General features: G+C 38.1%; 8 protein-coding genes across 8 annotated transcripts; 3 read left to right on the plus strand and 5 right to left on the minus strand.

Annotated features, from left to right (window-relative positions):
* Positions 1 to 156: 156 nt before the first annotated feature.
* On the plus strand, positions 157 to 694 carry PHYBLDRAFT_176054 (hypothetical protein; the record flags this gene model as incomplete). Its single annotated transcript, XM_018437638.1, has 4 exons — positions 157 to 244; positions 294 to 349; positions 380 to 526; positions 617 to 694. The coding sequence occupies 4 exons, from the start codon at positions 157 to 159 to the stop codon at positions 692 to 694; spliced, it is 369 nt and encodes a 122-aa protein (XP_018283495.1).
* Positions 695 to 744: 50 nt separating this feature from the next.
* PHYBLDRAFT_73868 (hypothetical protein) lies at positions 745 to 1,686 on the minus strand (the record flags this gene model as incomplete). The annotated part of the gene is made up of 3 exons (XM_018442934.1): positions 745 to 855; positions 922 to 962; positions 1,512 to 1,686. 3 exons carry the CDS (start codon positions 1,684 to 1,686, stop codon positions 745 to 747), a joined length of 327 nt encoding a protein of 108 aa, XP_018283496.1.
* A 1,965-nt stretch (positions 1,687 to 3,651) lies between these two features.
* PHYBLDRAFT_160817 (hypothetical protein) lies at positions 3,652 to 4,524 on the minus strand. Its single transcript, XM_018434264.1, has 3 exons — positions 4,466 to 4,524; positions 3,925 to 4,367; positions 3,652 to 3,862 (listed from the first exon to the last, which is right to left on the minus strand). The coding sequence occupies exons 1-3, from the start codon at positions 4,476 to 4,478 to the stop codon at positions 3,800 to 3,802; spliced, it is 519 nt and encodes a 172-aa protein (XP_018283497.1). The 5' UTR covers positions 4,479 to 4,524; the 3' UTR covers positions 3,652 to 3,799.
* A 2,427-nt stretch (positions 4,525 to 6,951) lies between these two features.
* PHYBLDRAFT_160818 (hypothetical protein) lies at positions 6,952 to 7,573 on the minus strand (the record flags this gene model as incomplete). The annotated part of the gene is made up of 2 exons (XM_018434265.1): positions 7,142 to 7,573; positions 6,952 to 7,067 (listed from the first exon to the last, which is right to left on the minus strand). A coding segment is annotated over exon 1 (416 nt), but the record flags the coding sequence as incomplete, so codon positions are not given.
* Positions 7,574 to 9,185: 1,612 nt separating this feature from the next.
* On the minus strand, positions 9,186 to 10,061 carry PHYBLDRAFT_153358 (hypothetical protein; the record flags this gene model as incomplete). The annotated part of the gene is made up of 3 exons (XM_018433123.1): positions 9,186 to 9,436; positions 9,611 to 9,784; positions 9,833 to 10,061. The coding sequence occupies 3 exons, from the start codon at positions 10,059 to 10,061 to the stop codon at positions 9,186 to 9,188; spliced, it is 654 nt and encodes a 217-aa protein (XP_018283499.1).
* A 194-nt stretch (positions 10,062 to 10,255) lies between these two features.
* On the minus strand, positions 10,256 to 13,384 carry PHYBLDRAFT_153359 (hypothetical protein; the record flags this gene model as incomplete). The annotated part of the gene is made up of 5 exons (XM_018433124.1): positions 10,256 to 11,355; positions 11,533 to 11,568; positions 11,740 to 12,511; positions 12,583 to 12,715; positions 13,374 to 13,384. The coding sequence occupies 5 exons, from the start codon at positions 13,382 to 13,384 to the stop codon at positions 10,256 to 10,258; spliced, it is 2,052 nt and encodes a 683-aa protein (XP_018283500.1).
* A 312-nt stretch (positions 13,385 to 13,696) lies between these two features.
* Positions 13,697 to 16,858, plus strand: PHYBLDRAFT_176058 (hypothetical protein; the record flags this gene model as incomplete). Its single annotated transcript, XM_018437639.1, has 6 exons — positions 13,697 to 13,728; positions 13,803 to 13,985; positions 14,048 to 15,015; positions 15,058 to 15,810; positions 15,895 to 16,322; positions 16,349 to 16,858. 6 exons carry the CDS (start codon positions 13,697 to 13,699, stop codon positions 16,856 to 16,858), a joined length of 2,874 nt encoding a protein of 957 aa, XP_018283501.1.
* Positions 16,859 to 17,304: 446 nt separating this feature from the next.
* PHYBLDRAFT_176059 (hypothetical protein) lies at positions 17,305 to 18,178 on the plus strand (the record flags this gene model as incomplete). Its single annotated transcript, XM_018437640.1, has 3 exons — positions 17,305 to 17,424; positions 17,491 to 17,880; positions 18,143 to 18,178. 3 exons carry the CDS (start codon positions 17,305 to 17,307, stop codon positions 18,176 to 18,178), a joined length of 546 nt encoding a protein of 181 aa, XP_018283502.1.
* Between the last annotated feature and the right edge of the window lie 454 nt (positions 18,179 to 18,632).

The following is an 18,632-nucleotide window of genomic DNA, read 5'->3' on the forward strand; positions in this document are numbered from 1 at the left end:
ATTCAATTTAAGTTTATTATTGTATTTTTTTATGCTACTCGGTGCTCTATGACCAATAGAATCGTTTTAAAAAAATTGCAATGCTTATTCTACAAAAAAAAATTCTGCACTACAAATTCAGGTTCTCTGTCCACCGAATTTTACATCCCATCACGTATGGGAATTGGGCATTTTTTTGCAGTGACAGTCAATCACAATGTTGAGTATGTTATATCTGATGGTATTCATATCAATACTATAGAAGGTAAAATACTATAAAAGATAAAATTATTTTATTAACTTTTATTACATAGGTCTGCGGAATGGAATAAAAATGAACTGCAAGACCAGATTGCGAACAAAACAAATGGTGCCATGGATGTTGATAGAATTCATATAGAGAAAAAAATATGAGAACAGATTGTGGCAAGGAATGCTAAAAAAGTTAGCTGAGGTTTCTTTTGGAAGCATTGTTGACAATCCAATATATACAAATTATGAATATTTAGAAGATGATGAAGATGAAGAATATACTGATTCTACAATGGTTTAATAAAAAAATATAAGAAATTTGGATTTAAATTAATTTGTTTTAATAATATTAAAACAATAATATAAAAACAAAACATATGTCAAGTCTCGATCTGGTATTTCTTTTCTGGCACTTGTAACTAAGTCGCAGAATCGATACCACTGGGGATCGTCAAGTTTATGAATAGTTTTTAGATAAGAATAAAGATGCTTTTTATTAAATATATTTCTTGACTATTTATATAAAATGATAATTGATTTCTGGCTAAAAGAATAGCTACGATAATATGTCTTAGATGCCTGTTGTCCAGTAATATCTTCAAGTATATTCACCATCTTAAACATCTAAAACATATATGAAAGACGAATCGGCAAAGTCAAGATCTTTTATTCTAAAAAGTCAACTCTTACTGGTTGCTTATAACTACCGCTTTTGTTCACCAATGTCAACTCTGACACATAAATACATTTTAATTCAGATATATCAAAAGAATAATATCATTCAACATCTAATAATAGATATAGGATAAGATTTATATCTTAAAAAAAATCAAATAAAAAATACAGAGTGCAAAATGCATCCAGACAGAATCGAACCAGAGTCTCCGCATCAGTGAACTGTAACTGTAACAAGGGAACCACAAGTATTTGTAATCAAAAATATTTAAAATATAAAATTAATTGACCGTAATTTAAAAGCATATTTGTTACCTTTCTTATATAAACTTTGAAACTGCATTATCTTCACAACAAAAAACAGTACCAAAATGTGACGACTATTGATTAATATCTACAAAATTCAGGCTATCCAAATCCGGTTTTGCCCTTATTATAGAACAAATATTCGCAGAGTAGTTTAAAAAACAAGATATTAAAACACAGATATATAGAACACAAAAAATGACTGATTTTTAGCTTAAGAACATTAATCTGATTTTGAAAACTCATAGAGATATTATCCATATCTGTAGTTTAAATCTGGCTTTAAAAACCCCATAAACCTTCATTCAACCCTTTTTTGCACAGAACAGAGATTGCAAGGCCATACTCAAACTTTGGGCACACAAAAGTCTTGTATAGTCTGGAACTGAGGAGCAAGAAAAATACAGAATGATATGCACCAACAGGATTAAGTGTTGCCATTGTAGAAATAGCACCAGAACGATGATAAGACATAATTGAATCTTGATATATTCTTTTGTTATGAAATAGAACACCCAAGTAAATAAATTCTGGAACTGCAGGAACGCCTTCATCATATATTGTTAAGTTTATATGGGTTAGTGAATATGATGGTCAATAAATGATGGCACATTTAGAAGGATTCCAATAATAGCCAAGCTGAAAAGAATGTTGAGCAGCAAGATCAAGCATGAGCTGGACATCAGTAGAGGACCTAAATATGGCAACATCATCAGCAAACAGAAGACTATTGATTGCTGTTGGTGAGTGAGAATGTCCAAATCTGTTCATATCTGATAGAGCAAGAAGAGAGTCGTATGCATCCAAAGAGGAAGGAGAAGCATATGGAACATGCATAGAGGTGACAGATGATGCAACTGTGCAAAGTAAAGGCGGCAGGAAGTTGATGTAAATGGAATATAAATGCGGACTGAGAACTGAACCTTGAAGAATGCCTGTGGTTGGGGTAAATGCATGAGAAGAAAAGTTGTCAAAAAGAACGGATATAGAGATATCATCAAATATATTGATAAGAAGTCCAAGCAAAGCAGGTGGTGTTTGGCGTCGAGCAAGAGCATTCCAAATGATTCTGCAATCTACTGTATCATAGGCAGCTTTTATGTCTAAGAAGGCTACAACTGTATAATAATGATGACAGTGAAAATAGGCTTTCATAAGGTCGTGTAAACAGATAGCTTGATCTAGTGCACCACGTCTAGGACGGAATCCACCTTGAGCAACATCTAATGGTGGTGAGAATTTATGCAGAACAGGAGCAAGACACATTTTCATTAGTTTTCTGATAACTGACGTCTTTGAAATTGGTCTATAATTTGAAGCTTGAGAGGGGTCACCCTTCTTATAAATTGGAAAGACCTGCGCCTGACACCAAATAACAGGTACATATGACTATTGCCAACAGATAGTGAATAAGAGAGAGAGTGTGAGAGCAATTTGTTGACGAATGAATTTCAACATTTCTGCACTGATGTGATCCAGGCCTGGTGCCTTGCAGTTAGACATAAATTGCATGCATCTCTCTACCACGGAAGAAACAAATGGCAAGTTGGCAGAGGCAAAAGACAGACTGGTACTGTGAAGAGTCGAAGGAGGAGGACGCTGATCTGGAAGGATACTTCCACTGCACACAGATGCAAGATGTTCACACATAATTGTTGCTGCTGCTGCTGGTCCATCACTGTGCTGAAACACATGCTGAGTGTTGTGGTGGTTGAAGTTGAAGAAGTTTTTAAGAGGAAGAATTGAAGATTTGAAATTAGGAACGAAGATTCGTGAGAACTTGTGTAGGTTTTGTTTATTGAGAAAGATTTTGTATCAAAGTTTGACCAGGTTCCTACACTGAACTACTACTGCTATTTATATTGTTTTGGATTGGGAAAATTATATGACTGGGGTCAGGTAATCGATCCTATCTGAGCCTTAATCAGAGCAACGTGATCTTGAGATAATTAATGTATGATTAATTATATAAATGTGTGTAGTCCCGATGAAGTATTAACATCGAAAGTAAATGTGTTTATGAGTTATAATTATGCTTATAATAATCCACTGATGTATCCCATATTATGGTGATATCATCATATGAAATATAATCACTATCATGCATGCTAAACCTGTGTGTTAAATAATAAAGTAATCGGTAGACACCTTTGACTGGAATAGCTGAGGCCTTATATTATTTCCTTCAGACTTATTCTCAATTACAGCAGTAGTCAATACTCATTTACAACATTATCCTCCACCAGATTCAACAATACCTTTTGTTGATTCGGCAAAACATCTCATCTTAACTATTTATTAATTTGTCGAATTGCTCAATTTCATTTGGGTCAATTACGCTCATAATTTTTTTTTATACTTCAAGAGATCTGCACTGTAAACTCAGCTCCGTGGATTACGTGTTTATTTTATCAAATTTTTTGTTGCTCTTCTTTTGGACATTCTTTCTTCTCTACTCAGTGCGGTAGGAAGCTTACTTCCATTGTGCTCTTCGATGCGATTCCTTTTTATTTTACCATCATGTCTTGGAATTTGAACTGTTTTCTTTAATGAGGCTGCACTCTTATTCACTAATTCCGTGGCTCTCTCATTCTCTAAACGTTCGATTTCTCTGACCTTCTTCCAATACTTTTGTATTATTGTGGGATTGGTAAAATCGTTAGCCATTTGCCATGTGTTTGCCCGTTCACCATAACCAACCCATTTTACCAGATATTCTCTATCACCAGCAGCACCACGATGATCGCGAATGTCTTCAACTTCATAGAGCTCATTCTCAATTGTAGATTCATCGATGGTAACCATCTTGAGTTCTGAGGGTGTGTAATTTCGGTGCAACAATTCTCCTTGCTCATCCTTTAGTTCATACGATCCTCCTTTATTTCTTCGAACCACTGTATAAGGACCTTCATAGATTGGTGCCAATTTATTTGGACGATGTGGTAATCTGACCATTACGTGTGTTCCTTTGGGGATGTCTATTAAGATGTTCTTGTGATCGTATTTCTTTTTTAACTCTTCGTTGATCCGCAAGACTCTTTCGTTTATGGCAGGGAATATTATTTTATCCATATATTCAATCTGCTTCTCCAATTCATCAATTGTTACCGTGTTTTTGGGAAGAGAGAATTTTGCTTTATCACCATACTCATCAGGTACATTAACTCTGCGAGCATACATTAGTGAAAAGGGTGCACTCAGTGTCTTTTGAGGAATATGTCTGTTTATGCATAGCTGAACAATTGGTAAATAGTGACACCAGTCATTGCTGTTCGCTCTCATCATTTTCCGTACAGTATTCTCTGCAACTTTCACACTGGCTTCAGCAATACCATTTCCTTGTGGATGATATGCCGTTGAATATCTTCGATCAATACCAAGCTCTTTCGATAGGCTTGCCATTAAAGAATTTCTAAATTCCAACCCATTGTCACTTTGCATTACTTTGGGAAAACCATAATCTCCAAATATTTTTATCAATGCCTTAGCTATTGTTGTCGAGTTTTTGTTTGGTAATGGTCTCAAGATGATATACTTGGAACAAACATCAACTAACACTAGCATATACGTGTGACCATCCTCTGATACTGGGAATTCACCGCATAAGTCAATTGCAACATGATCAAATGGTCGGAAAGCTACAACATTGGTCAATGGGTGATATCCTCTTTTGCTGATGTTGTGCTTCTGACATTCAGAGCAAGAACGAATAATCTCCTTTGCTTCTTCATATATATTAGTCCAATGTAATCCTTGAGAGTGAAGATCATTCACCATAGCTTGACTACCAAAGTGACCAAACGAATGTGCTTCTTTTAACAAGCCATTTCGCTTTTCTTCAGGAGGCGACATATAGTCGGAAGTCTCTGATACATTTTCGATGAGTTGTGTAGCAAGTACATTTAGCACTTTGTCCTTACTGTACTTTTTCTTACGAATAATAACTTTATCTTTAGATTGCAAGTGTTTTGTTCTGATTTTTCTCAATCCATCATCCTCCACCAGCTTGTAACTATCCTCTGGAGGATACAAGCGACTCAACAAGTCTGGTAGTTTATTCAACAAACCAGGAATATGGACCACCTTAAAATCAAAGTCAAGAAGTGTCTCAATCCAGCCAATTATCATGGGATTAGCAATTTTTTGTGTGTGAAGATAAGTGAGTGCTTTATGATCAGTAAAAATGGTGAACTGTCGGCCCCATAGAAATGGACGGAATTTATCAAGCGCCAAAACGACTGCATACAATTCTCTTTTGGTGGTGCTCCATCGCCGTTGGGATGGGCTCAGGGAAGTTGACACAAAACTAATATACTTATCACGCCCTTGATCGTCGCGCTGAAAAAGCAGGCAGGCTACTCCATAAAGGGAAGCATCTGTGGCCACATACATTTCACGTGACATATCTGCGTAATGAAGAATTAAATCCTGATGCAGTATGTCCTTTAATGCTTTAAAGCTTCTTGTCTGCTCATCTGTCCATAGCTCAGCTACATTGTTGGCATGACTTAATCGTGAAATAGGTTCAGCCACCTTCGAGATCATGGGAATATAGTCTCTGAAGTAATTAATCAAACCCATAAATTGCTGAATTTGTTTCGCAGTTTTAGGAATAGGCCATTTATCAACGTTTGTCAACTTTCGCTTATCAACCTTGGTGCCTGTCTCATTGACGACAAAACCAAGCAATCGCACTGAATGTTGAAACCAGACACATTTATCAGAGTTTAGAATCAACTTCGCCGATGTCAATCTATCAATCACTATTTTTACATCCTTAACATGCTGCTCAAATGTTTCGCTAGCCACAATACAATCATCAACAAAATTCTGCACACAGTCAATTTTATCAAACAAAGTTGCCATGACATGTTGAAATTGTGATGTAAGCATCTTCAAGCCAAAACAGCCTTTAATGAAGCTATATTGTTGCCCATCTAAATGAGTGAATGTTAATTTATGAACATCTTCAGGTGCAACTTTGAAACGATGGTAGGCATTCGATAAATCCAATGTGGTGAAAAATTTCTTTCCACTCAAATTCTGGAATATCGTTTGGATTTTAGGAATTGGATAGTTGAATGTGGGAGGTAGGATCTGATTCAATAATCGCACATCTAGACAAACTCGGTGACTCACAATCTCTCCAGCTTTGTTTCTTTTAGGCACAAGCAACATAGGACTGTTGAAGGAAGTATTGGTCTTGGACTTGACAATCGTGCCTGTCTCAAGCCATTCTTTTACTTGTTTATCAAGTGTTGGTCGTAGAGCATGGGGAATAGGATATTGACGTCTATAAGCTGTGGCGCCTTCTTTTGTGGGTAATCTAATTAGAGATTCTGATAAAGGACAAGAGGACTCGACTGGGATTTTCTTATTTTCATCCAGTGAGGCCTGAATTGACTGAATAAATTCTGCTCGCTGTATTTCCGTACCAGCTGGCGAATTATCCGGTTCAAACTTTTTCTCTTTATCGATATTTAGATTCTCATACACAGCGGCATAGTCTTTAGCGTTATCTGAATGAATATATTCTCCTTCGATATCGTATGCAACATTAATCAATCCGATGTTCATTTTTGTTAAGATATCTCTTCCAAGAAGAATATCAAAATTAAATCCTGTATTAAACTCTAACACCTCGGGTGCATGCTTAAACGTAATTCCATTCACATATTTAAAATTTAAAGGATCAGTTTTTCCCAATCGCTTAGTACCACTATTCTTTGACAAGAAAGTGAAGGAACCATTTGATGAATTTATTTTATTTATATTTAAATTTTCATTCAAACATTGTAAACTAATGAAAGTGCGTGCACTGCCAGTGTCAATCATTCCAAGTAGTTTGTGGTTCTCTACAATAATAGGAGTGGTTAGATTAAATGCATCATTGGCTTTAACCCTTCTCTCAATTTTGTCAAGTAGGTACTTACAGTCGAAAGACATGTCTTCGAGTTCCAAGTCAACACTGTCTTGGATCGCCTTGAGCACTTGCTCAGACTTCTCCTTGGCAGGGACCTGCGAGACCATCAGGACTGGCTCACTGTCCTTACAGACGTGGCCACGGAAGTAGTTTTCTCCACACCGCCTGCAGGGGTTGCGCTTGGTGGGGGCAGCTACTTTGGCCTTGTTGTTGGCCAGGGTGAAGCATTTGCTCGACTCATGTGTAGTATTCTTACCATGGTGCGAGCAGAAGAAGGAACGCTCCGGCTTACTGATTCGGTGCTGCTGGTTGTTGCTGGAGTGCACCTTCTTGCGAGGGTACGCCTCCATTCTCTTCTTCTCCATTCTCTTCTCAGTGTGCATGTTGGCACCAGGAATGAGCTGGGTAGCTTCGGCATACATGCGATTGTCGTCGCCAAGGATGTCTCTGCCAATCTGCGTCAACTGCTCCACAGTCCAATCTCTTTTGGTCTCGCCATTGAAGTCCAATCTGGTCATGGTGAGCCGCAAGAGTGTCTGTACTTGCCTAGTCAAGGAAGCGAGGAAGCGGTCGGCAACACGAGCATCGTTTTTGGGGAGGCCGGCATCATACACAGCCTGAAGGAACTTCTTGGAGTAATCTCCAATCGACTCAGAAGGAAGCATTACCATGGTAAATACCTCTTTTACCGAACGGGATGTCACCAAGCGCGATCCATGTCTTGCTGTAAAGCAGATCTTGGCCGCGTTCCAATCTACACACTTCTTCAAATCCATCTCTACCCATCCATCGTCACTATGAGGCAAGCAGAGCGGCAAAAATCTCTTCCAAACTAGTTCAATGTCCTGAAGGGACGACTCAATAACCTTTTGGAAGGTGCGAAGGAAGTGGTCTACTGAGTGAAAGACCTCTTCATTCGGGAAGGATCTAATCACATCGTCTGCCAACTGGAACTTAGGAAGATCTCTTCTATTAAGAGTCAACCCTCCAGTGCGACTGCTCTTCTCTACAACTTTCACAGAAGGCGAAAGGTACTGACTGCATGCTATTTCTATATCTATCATTTCTTTGACGCGTCTGACCTTATTAAGGGCTAATTCAGCTGCTTGCTCATCGTTCATAGCGTGAGCAGCGCTGACAGCCTCCACATGCTGTTGAAGTTCTAGTCTAAGTTTCTCTGACAAAGACAAGACTGTTGTAGCAGCATTCGCTACCAAGGGACGAAGGGGAGAGGGAGCAACAAATTGTCCAGGGGTGGAGCTGGCAAAGGAGATGTTGTCACTCAGACTGGCGATGAGGTCCTCCTCAGTCATGACGGACATGGCATCCTCATCATGAGCAGGGATGATGGCGGCGGGATAGTTCTCAGCAGAGGGGTTCATGGTAGTTCACGAAAAAAAATGTTGTGGTGGTTGAAGTTGAAGAAGTTTTTAAGAGGAAGAATTGAAGATTTGAAATTAGGAACGAAGATTCGTGAGAACTTGTGTAGGTTTTGTTTATTGAGAAAGATTTTGTATCAAAGTTTGACCAGGTTCCTACACTGAACTACTACTGCTATTTATATTGTTTTGGATTGGGAAAATTATATGACTGGGGTCAGGTAATCGATCCTATCTGAGCCTTAATCAGAGCAACGTGATCTTGAGATAATTAATGTATGATTAATTATATAAATGTGTGTAGTCCCAATGAAGTATTAACATCGAAAGTAAATGTGTTTATGAGTTATAATTATGCTTATAATAATCCACTGATGTATCCCATATTATGGTGATATCATCATATGAAATATAATCACTATCATGCATGCTAAACCTGTGTGTTAAATAATAAAGTAATCGGTAGACACCTTTGACTGGAATAGCTGAGGCCTTATATTATTTCCTTCAGACTTATTCTCAATTACAGCAGTAGTCAATACTCATTTACAACACTGAGGTTAACATTGTCATTTAAGTTGCTTGATTTTGGATGTTGCCTTTGAGAAGTCGTGTTTCAGTGATCTGCAAAAAGCATGCCATGATTGGCGCTTAGATAATTGAACTTGATGTCAGAATTCTGCCTGCACTTTGAGATGCTTATCCCACCAATGGATTCTGTCTATGCCACATACACGGTGCCATTTCTTGTAGCAGAAATTGCGGTGCCCTGCAGCTGCTTGGAGTACTGAATTCCAGAATTTTTTCCAATGGGGAGGACAGGGAGGACGGTTGCCAATTGAGCTAGTAAGATAATTGTAAATGAGTGAGTTTAATTCATCTGTTAGTGTATCAATTGGTAGACGTGAGGGAGGAGGGTGTTCTAAAGTCGATTGCAAAGTGGATTTGAGGATGACGGAATTAGTGACAAATGTGTGGGCATATAGTTTGAGAACATCAGGTTATTGAAGACGTGAGAGGTTCCATGTTTTGCAAGATGGTGGTAGTGCATGTGATGTTAAATTGATGACATATATAAATGAAAGTGAAAGCAGACGGTGGTCAGAGTTGAGTGAGAGGTTGGTATGAATGTTGAGAGTGGCATTGGTGAGGGACATATTAGTGATAAGCAGATCAATAATACTGCTTATCTCTACGTTTTGGTGGAATGAAATGAATGTAGATGTGCATGGTGAGAGCTGGCCATTGACAACAGTAAGAGCACATTCTTCTAACTATTGACAAAGAGCAAGATCTCAAGTGTTAGTAGCATAGTCACCAGTAAGTGAACCCAAACATGAATTAAAATTGCTGCATATAATAGTGTCATTGGTCAAAGGAATGGATGAGAGAACTGCAAGAGCATCATGGGTGGACATAGTGGGCAGTAAGTACAGGCATACAATTCTGAGGGAACCAATCTTGACGGCCAAAGCATAGTTAGATGACATTGGAATCTGAGTGACAGGATAAGGACAGGATGGAGAAATAAGAACAGAAACACCCATAGAACCTCTCTAGTTGCCAGCTACAGGTGAACCATAAAGATAAATCTGGGATCAAGAAGTGGGGAAACGAGATGGGGGGAGAAGTCATGTTTCAGTGATAAAAAGCATATGTAAAGAGTGACAGTGTTGAAGAATATCATAAATTGCACGAGGCTGCAGACTATTAGCATTCCAAAGTCCTAATGAGATTTCACTCATTCAGACATTGCAACAGAGGTACAACGAGATGGTGATTGGAAATCATGAATATCAGCACCAGGACCAGAAACAGAATGAACAGGAATATCTTCCTTAGAGATCCAGCCTTGATCACAAAAGAAATGACCAACAGAAACAGCAACATGAGGACAAAGGTACTTGAGAGCCTTCAGACAACGATCAGAATGAAGTTCAGCAGCAACTTCTTCTAGCTCTGAATCAGAAAGAGACTTATATTTGTGATCTGCAATGTTTTTGGGATCCAAAGGGTCAAACACGTCTAAGATCTCAATGGCAACTGTGGTCAGAGTGGTCTGGAATTTCTCAGCATACTGGTTGTGAACTAGGATGCCAACTACATCCTTGGCAGGAAAATTGATATCCAAGATGCAGCCAGTATCAACACCAAGTGTTTTCAAAGAGTTACACACTTCTCTATGTGTGAGACAACGTGAACGTGGGATATACACATATTGATATCCTTTGGAACCAGTGGGAATGACAAATATTCTAGCAGAAGCAGTAACCTGGCAAACAGAAGGAGGTCTTGGAGTCTTGCGAACAGAAAGAGCAGTAGGAACAACAACAGAGTTGTGAGCAGCAGCAGCAGTTGTAGCCCATGTAGAAGCCTCAGTGCCAGGCTCCTTGGGTGTGGTTGGTGCAGATGATGTTGATGCATTTGTTGTAATTTGGTAATTGCCCTGAGATGCTAATTGAGATCTGAGATCAGTAATTAGCTTTTCCGCATTAACTAATTGAGCAGTTAATCTAGCATTAGTTGCAGCAGGAGATTCAAGTTCATTAGTACATTGTTGTAGTGATATGAATTGGGTCTGCATGTTCCCCAGAAATGAGGCGAGATCGGGTGACATTCCCTGCATGACAGAGGATGGCAGCAATGTTGACATTTGAGATTGCAAAAATGAAAAGTTGTCAGAATCGGCTGAAATTTTTTCTGCTGATAGATAAGGCAACAGTGGTAATGGATGCAATGTTTTTGACAATGGATGTATCGTTTTGAACAAGATGTAGAATGGATTGATGAAGCTTTTGTATGGATGCACCCACTTTTTTGTTATGTCTTGTGTAACAGTAGCTTATGTGAAAGAGAGATCGGGGATGTAGCTCAGGTTAAAGATTATATTTTATTAAAGGAGATATTGCTGGCGATCTATAGATCATATAGCCTCCAAAGTACAAGAAGAAGAGAAAAAAAGTCCCAAGGGATCACAAAAGACAAAAAAGAGAGGTGAAAGAGAAGAATAAATCATACTAGCTTCAATGGCTGAACCTGCTCTCCACTTTTCAGCTGTGTAAATAGTTGTAACAGTGAAAGGGAGGAGACCGAATTGCAGAACAAAGAACTTTTCAGACAGAGGGGAACAAAAGAGAAAGATGAGATGCAAAGCAAGAAAAAAGAAATGAAAAGTAGAGAACTAGAAAAGAAAAGAAAAGGGTCTAAATTATATCCAAAGAGTACCATGTTCAGTCTCATGTGAATAGTCACCATCAGGATTACATATAATATATATGTCCCAGAGAATAGTCAGCAGTGGTATCCAGTAAGCAGGTCGTGGTTCTTGAGATGACAAAGGCAAGGATGTGATGGCAAAATCAATTCTGTGTATCTGATCTTGGTCAGGTTGAGGCAACTGTTCAAATAGTGCCACACAAACAAGTGGGCAATCCAACAAATGGGGGCGTGAGGTGTGATCTGATCCACAAGGACATTCCTTTGGTTTGCCTAATAACCACCCCATTCTCCAACGAATCAAACGGCCACGTTTCACATGTGAGGCTAGCAAAAACAAGATTGGATCAACTCCAAGAACTGGGTGGCATGCTTGAATGAGAACTTGTGTATTGGACTGGAGAAAGGTTGTAAATCCAGCTTCTATAATGCTTTCAAAATGGTTTTTTATTGCACTAGGGCTTTGGAGTTTGAGTGTTGGAGGGAGATGTGACAGAAGGTTGGTTTTTCCCAAGGAGACAAGTGTAGAATAGATGGTATGATGATGGTGTAAAAGGGACAGAAGGCACTGGGCAGGCAGAAAGCGTGATCTGATACAAAATTTGGCTATGAGAACATCTGTACAAAACTTCATACTTGGTAGATTGCAGATGTGCTTCAACACAATTGTAGAGGATGTGGCATGCCCCCCAACAATCATGCAAAGCCACTTATCTTGAATGGACTCCAGCACTTTGATATCTTGTTTCAGTAGAGTGGAGATTGCCAAATCATATTCAAACTTTGGGCAAACAAAAGTCTTATACAGTCATAAACTGAGCAGCAGAGAAAACCAGAATGACAAGCTCCAACAGAGTTTAGTGTTGCCATTGTAGCAAGTGTACGAGAACGTCTATGAGTGGCAATGGACTTGGAAGCAATACCCTTCACACCCACTGAGATTTTTTTAAACTCAATGTTCAAGCTAGATTTAAAGTTGGCCTGACTAAAATTTCCTAAACCGGAATATGAAGTGTCCGCTCAAATTTACTGTGAATGGAAAAAAGGATGGATACAAAAAATCTCAAAAATGGGGGGTCCAATAATTGCAATTATAGGGTTTCAAAAAATGTGTTTCAAAAAAAATGTTTCAAAAAAATGTTTTTATTTTGGTTTCAATAAAAAATAGTACTAGGATTATGCGTTCTATATACTAGTAGCTAGTCTAGTGTAGCAGTCTCTCTTATGCAATAGATTGGGAGATAGACATGATAAAAGTAAAGAAGAACAACTATTAAACAGAAACAAAGTATTAGTGTTATGACCTTTGAAGTAAATAATATGGTAAATTATCTTTTTATACTAGACAGACAGTGATATATAAGACTTACCTAAAGAGATGAGGGTAAAGTTATTAACAAAAGTAAAGGAAAAGACTGCTTGTTTAGTTATGTTAGAAGTAGATACTTTATAATACCATAACAGACAGCTTGGCATAGTTTGAAGTAACTTCCTAATACAATCTCATGTTGGAATCTCCATAGAATCTTATAAAAAATATATATTAGTATCAATATGAAGTAGAACATAATAAATATATTACTTACTAAGGATGTTCGGTATGATGGATGCTATCATCTTGTTAGATTATGCTTGAAACTTACCTTTCAGTCATGAGAAAAAAAAGGAAAAAGAAGAAAACAAGTAAACAAAAAAAATTAGCTCACATTATTTCACATAATTTTTGTAGCAGTTATTTTTTGCATGAATAAAGATATGGTACCTCAAATTAGCTTACGTTTTTCTACATCTTTTGTTCCAAAGATTTTTAAACATAGAAAATCACTTCACAACAAAGAGGAACACATTCCTCACACTGACAGCTACAGACAACTGAACATTTGTGTGCACTGCCTGCAAAACTGAAAGAGTGTTAGGGCCCTTGCAAGACCTCAGAAGATATTATACAAAAAAACATCCAAACGAAATGGGGGAGTATGAGAAACTTCTAAAAAGAAGGTAAGTTAATCCTAAAAGTAGGATGAAAAATACTATGTAATGTAAAGCTGAAATTGAGCATACCTTAACATTAGACCTGCTATGTTTGATGGCCCTTCTTCTTCTGCAAGCACTGCCACTGTCACTACCACTGCCACTACCAACCTGAACAGTAATAATGGACCTGCCCCAATGGAATTTATTATTGAAAACCCTCAGGACACATATGGCCATGAAATCTCTGACGAATACGAATATAGCGATGATCACATTCTATCGTAAGTAAAAATTAGTAATGCAATATTGAAATAGATAATAACCTGTTTTTTTTGCTGAACAGTGATTCATCAGATGACTATGATGAGATCACTGACGATGAAGACACAAACACCAGAGTAGAATATGATAGCCAGAATCATATCGCTAGAATGGCAGCAGAAATGAGAACCTTCCAATCTCTTTCGCATGCCATGAATGCCTACTCGAATGAAGACAGCAGCAGACAGACATTGTACCGGCCTGATGACTTAGCTGACATTTTTACTGGACCCACCCGTCCATTTAAATTGAAAGTAGAGTTTATCTTACATGCTCTCTTCTACAGCGATGAAGATCTTGCCTCAGAAAGATCTATCAAGAAGATCATGTTTGCTATGAAGATGGTCTTGGACGTCTGTGAAGAATCTGGAGTAGCACTGGATTTTCCAACACCAAATGCTGTGATTAACTATCACAAGCAGAAAAAGAACCAGATCCCTGTTTTTCCTATTGCCAGTTTTGATGTTGTGAACCAAGACAATGAACGACATGTACTTTGGATGAACAAACCGTCTGATTACATCATGTTTACCATGACATGCCCTGGAAAATTATCTCAAATCTTGGCCCTTCCTGACTTCACGGAAAACCAGCAGTTGAATCTCGACCAAGGCGAAAAGTGGAAGGAGAACCCATTGCTCCAGCACCCAATGATCACTTCAAACGGAATAGACTACTGGGTGGGTGATGTTGTCGAAGTCCAAGGCTCCCTGAACCAGTATCTCCTTGAGAAGTTCTTCACCAAGGACGGATCCATACTTGCCAATGCGTTCCAGGTTTATGGTGGCCACGATCCTCGGCTGAACCATCCTGATGATACTCATTTCCTGCGGTTTGGAAACTCTACGAACTTTGCTGTCTCTATCCTGAAGTATACCATTGAAGTTGACAGGATTATGTCTACTGTTCAAAAAGACAGCGATCTTTTCCTCGGACGTGATTTCTCTGTTTCTTATTGCCCTGCCAAAATTGTTACCTATGCTCTTACTGGTGTTCAATCTGACTAGTGGCTCAGCAAATCCCGTGTTAAAGAATTCAAGAGAAGACTTCCAGGCTCTGGTTTGATGAAAGTGGTTGTCTGCCCACTTAATCTCTATTCCAACAATACCTCCAGTAATTCAATAAAGCAGTACAACAAGTATGACAGTTACTTAATGTACTTTGCTGCGTTGCTACTTGAGACAAGAAACAAACGAGAAAATGCTCTTTTCATTTGTACCTCGAATCATACACTGAATGCCATTGAGATGTTGCCCCCTATTGTCGATGACCTTATTAGGCTGGAGAAAGATATTGAGATGTATTCTGAGGATTATGGTGAAGTAGTTCTTGTCATTGCGCCCCTGTTGCTTTTTATGGGTGACAACCCTCGTCAATCTCAGCTTGCCATGCATAAGGGAACATCTGCCAAGAAGTTTTGCCAAAAATGCCTCATACCTTCGCCTCGTATTGAACAGGGTTCCATCCCTGACACTCCGCCGTATTCTCTAGTTGACCACTGTGGGTCAGAAGAAAGAACAAGGGATTTCTTGTGCGCCTTTGCCAATGCCGATATCCAGTCAGAGCTATATCTCAATGGGTGCAAATTGAGTTATATCAAGAATGGAAGTGAAGAATTTCTTAGACTCGAAGCCTTTGACCCTACCAAAGACATGCCTGTCAAAATTCTCCACATTATTCCTCATGGCCTGACGAAATACTTGATGACTTTTCTCTGGAAACAGAAGATGCTGACTACAAGTGAAAAGGGGAGACTCCAGGAAGCTCTAAACTCTTACAAGTCTTGTAAGAGTTACAGCTGAACATTCAGGAACAAGCTTTGTCACACTGGTTCGTTCGTTGGACGCGATTTCAAGGAATTGATTCAAGTCCTGCCTAGAATTATGAGCAAGATCTTTAGTGACAAACCATTGGCAAGTTTGTTCATTAAAGCCTTGCATGCATTAGGCCGCCTGTTGTCTTTGGTGTACATGCGCGGAGTCGACCAGTGCTTTGACTACTATATTGCCCAGATAAAACATGCTGTCACTGATGTAACAGATCTGCTTTTCCAACTGGATGTCCAGATTCTCCAAAAAGATTTTCTAAGCAAGACTTCACGTTCAAGCCAAAGGTCCACCTTCTGCATCATATCACTGACGATATTTTTTGTTTCGGTTCCATGCTGCAATACGAAACTGAAAACGGTGAACAGTTCAATAAGTTCATCCACAAACATTTATTCAAGACCAACCGCCATTCCACCTCTTGAGACGTTGCTACAAGATTTGGCAAGCAATTCATCTGTTGGCATCTTTGTAATGGAGGATCATATGTCATAGAGAAACCAGCTGGTAATGGAACAAGATCTGTAAGAAGTTCAATTAGTGATTTTGTCAAGCTGGCCCCTGTCAATTTCCCAGGCTTTAATCTCCATTTCTTTGGTTCTTGTGTCAACAGTGACAATTCTGGGTTGTCGACTCCCACTTTGTGTGATACACTTGCAGGTGTTTTTCAATCAAATGGGCAATTATTCCTTGGTCAGGTAAAGATTGTTCAAGCAAGAGACTCTGCAGACAGAATGAGAAAGGTGTTCTTTATGCAAAAGTACCAAATTGTTCTGAACAGCAATATAAATTGCATCTATACCCCAGCTGTAGTAACAGAAAATTACAATAACATTGTGGTTCTGCCCCTTGGAGGCCTGGTTGAAGTCAACAAAGATGACATCAACATCGTTCAGGCTGTTGATATTCACTTGTCCGTCGGGTCTTCTAATAACCAAAAGTTTCTCAACGTTGCAAAATTCAGCATGTTCTGGTGGATGTTGATGAACATTGCAAAAATCTATTAAAAAAAATGACTTATCAAAAAAAAAGTCTTTTTCCCAATGGGGTTTGTCCAATAAAATCTCTTCTTTTCCAGCTCTCTTCGCTTCTCCCCCCCATTTCAGATTTTTGTACCATCTAAAATTTTATCATGACACTTAAAACATTACACTAATCTACTTTTGGCTCATTTATATAAAATTTGTACACCCAAATCTGAGCCTTAACAGGTTCAACTTAAAATTGGAACTCTAAACCAATAGAAACAGCTGTACTGTTAGAAATTACCATAAATGAAAGAAATGTCAGTAGTATCTCCTTATTTTATCCTACGGAGAGTTTGAATTAGTATTTAATTTAGTCCTGTGGCTTTCTAACTTTAATGACAGACAGTGGCTTTTGCATCCCACACATGGCATTTTTTTTTTCAACAAATAATCACTTCTCTCTTTCTTAAAAACAAACTTCAATTATGTCTAACAACAATATAAACAACACTATTTATGATATTTCCACCATTCAACAAGTCTTGATCAACTCACCTTTGGAAGGAATCAAGATGCTTCCTTTGAATTCGACAATATTAGTAAAAGTTAGTGAATAGAAAAAGTGTCTGGAGCGAATCAATGTCTTATGCTCAACAAAATGGAATAAAAAGCATAAATATTCTGGAAAAGGTTTAGTTTTTGGAGAGACTAAAAAATGCCACCGTGCTGGCCAATATATAACAAACCGCCAATTACGTCTTGCCCAGAAAGATACAAAGGCATGCTCTTGTACAGCTGCCTTAAAAATCATACAGCATCTCGACAACCCCAATGTTGTTACATTTTGCCAAATAAGAGCACATGTAAACCATGTTCCTGGAGACTGGGACGAAGTCAGAACTCTTCTTTTGCCTTCTGAAGCCATAAAGATTATTGAAGATCAGTTGAAAAGTGGCAGCAGCTGTAGAAGTACAAGAATTTCAGTTCTTAGACAGATTGATAGTTGGGGAGTTGGCGTTAGAAAGCCTAATTATGAAGAAATTTACAACAGAATGAGAAAGGTTTGTTAATGAATATAACATAGCTTTCGTATTAAATTAATATTTATATATCAAATAAATACTCGTGTGGTATTTCAGGTATGAAACAATAGAAAAATAAAATATTTGATAATAGAGACGTATAGAAATACTTTGAGACTGTATATAAGTTGTCTTTATTCATAAATAAAAAGTGTCCCTTTTTATAAGAAAACACAATCTGCTCTTGTCATTACGTCTTAGTTTCTTAAGACTTTCTTCCTTTACTATATTTGGTTATTAGAGTGTATTTACTGCTTACACTGGAAAAATAGGGTAATTTCATCTGGATCAAATGTACTAAAAATGTAGATGATTGAGCCAATATCATCACAATTTTTGTGATATATCATTTTGAGCAATGGTACGATATCATCTATGGTGCTGATGCGTATCATCATAACAACAGGTACACGAAAACCCAATGTAGAACGATTGTCAGTCCGCAAACTATGGAAACTGAATAAATATTGTAGTTACGCTTTACTCCTATCGAGTCTACCTCTTTATGTGTTATATTTTGAGGTCTATAAAGAGCTAGCGTCCCATATTATTATTTTTACCGGGTTTTTTTATTGGCTGCAGAAATGCTTTAAAAACTATCAAAGAGATGATTGTAGGTTTTTTACAATATAAAGAAATGATGATAGTTGGTTTTTTATACGTGCTCAAAGTGATGAAACTAGGTTTTTTTACAATGGAAAAGAGAAACAAAGCATGGGTAGATTTTTATA

The sequence above is a fragment of the Phycomyces blakesleeanus genome (assembly GCF_001638985.1).
Source record: "Phycomyces blakesleeanus NRRL 1555(-) unplaced genomic scaffold PHYBLscaffold_44, whole genome shotgun sequence".
NCBI lineage: Eukaryota > Fungi > Mucoromycota > Mucoromycetes > Mucorales > Phycomycetaceae > Phycomyces > Phycomyces blakesleeanus.

Bases quoted from the DNA above. Each gene is read 5' to 3' on its own strand.
- PHYBLDRAFT_160817 (XM_018434264.1), bottom strand. The intron at 3,863-3,924 runs CTGGTAAAATGG...TAACGATTTTAC, and splicing joins CTGCTGGTGATAGAGAATAT to CAATCCCACAATAATACAAA.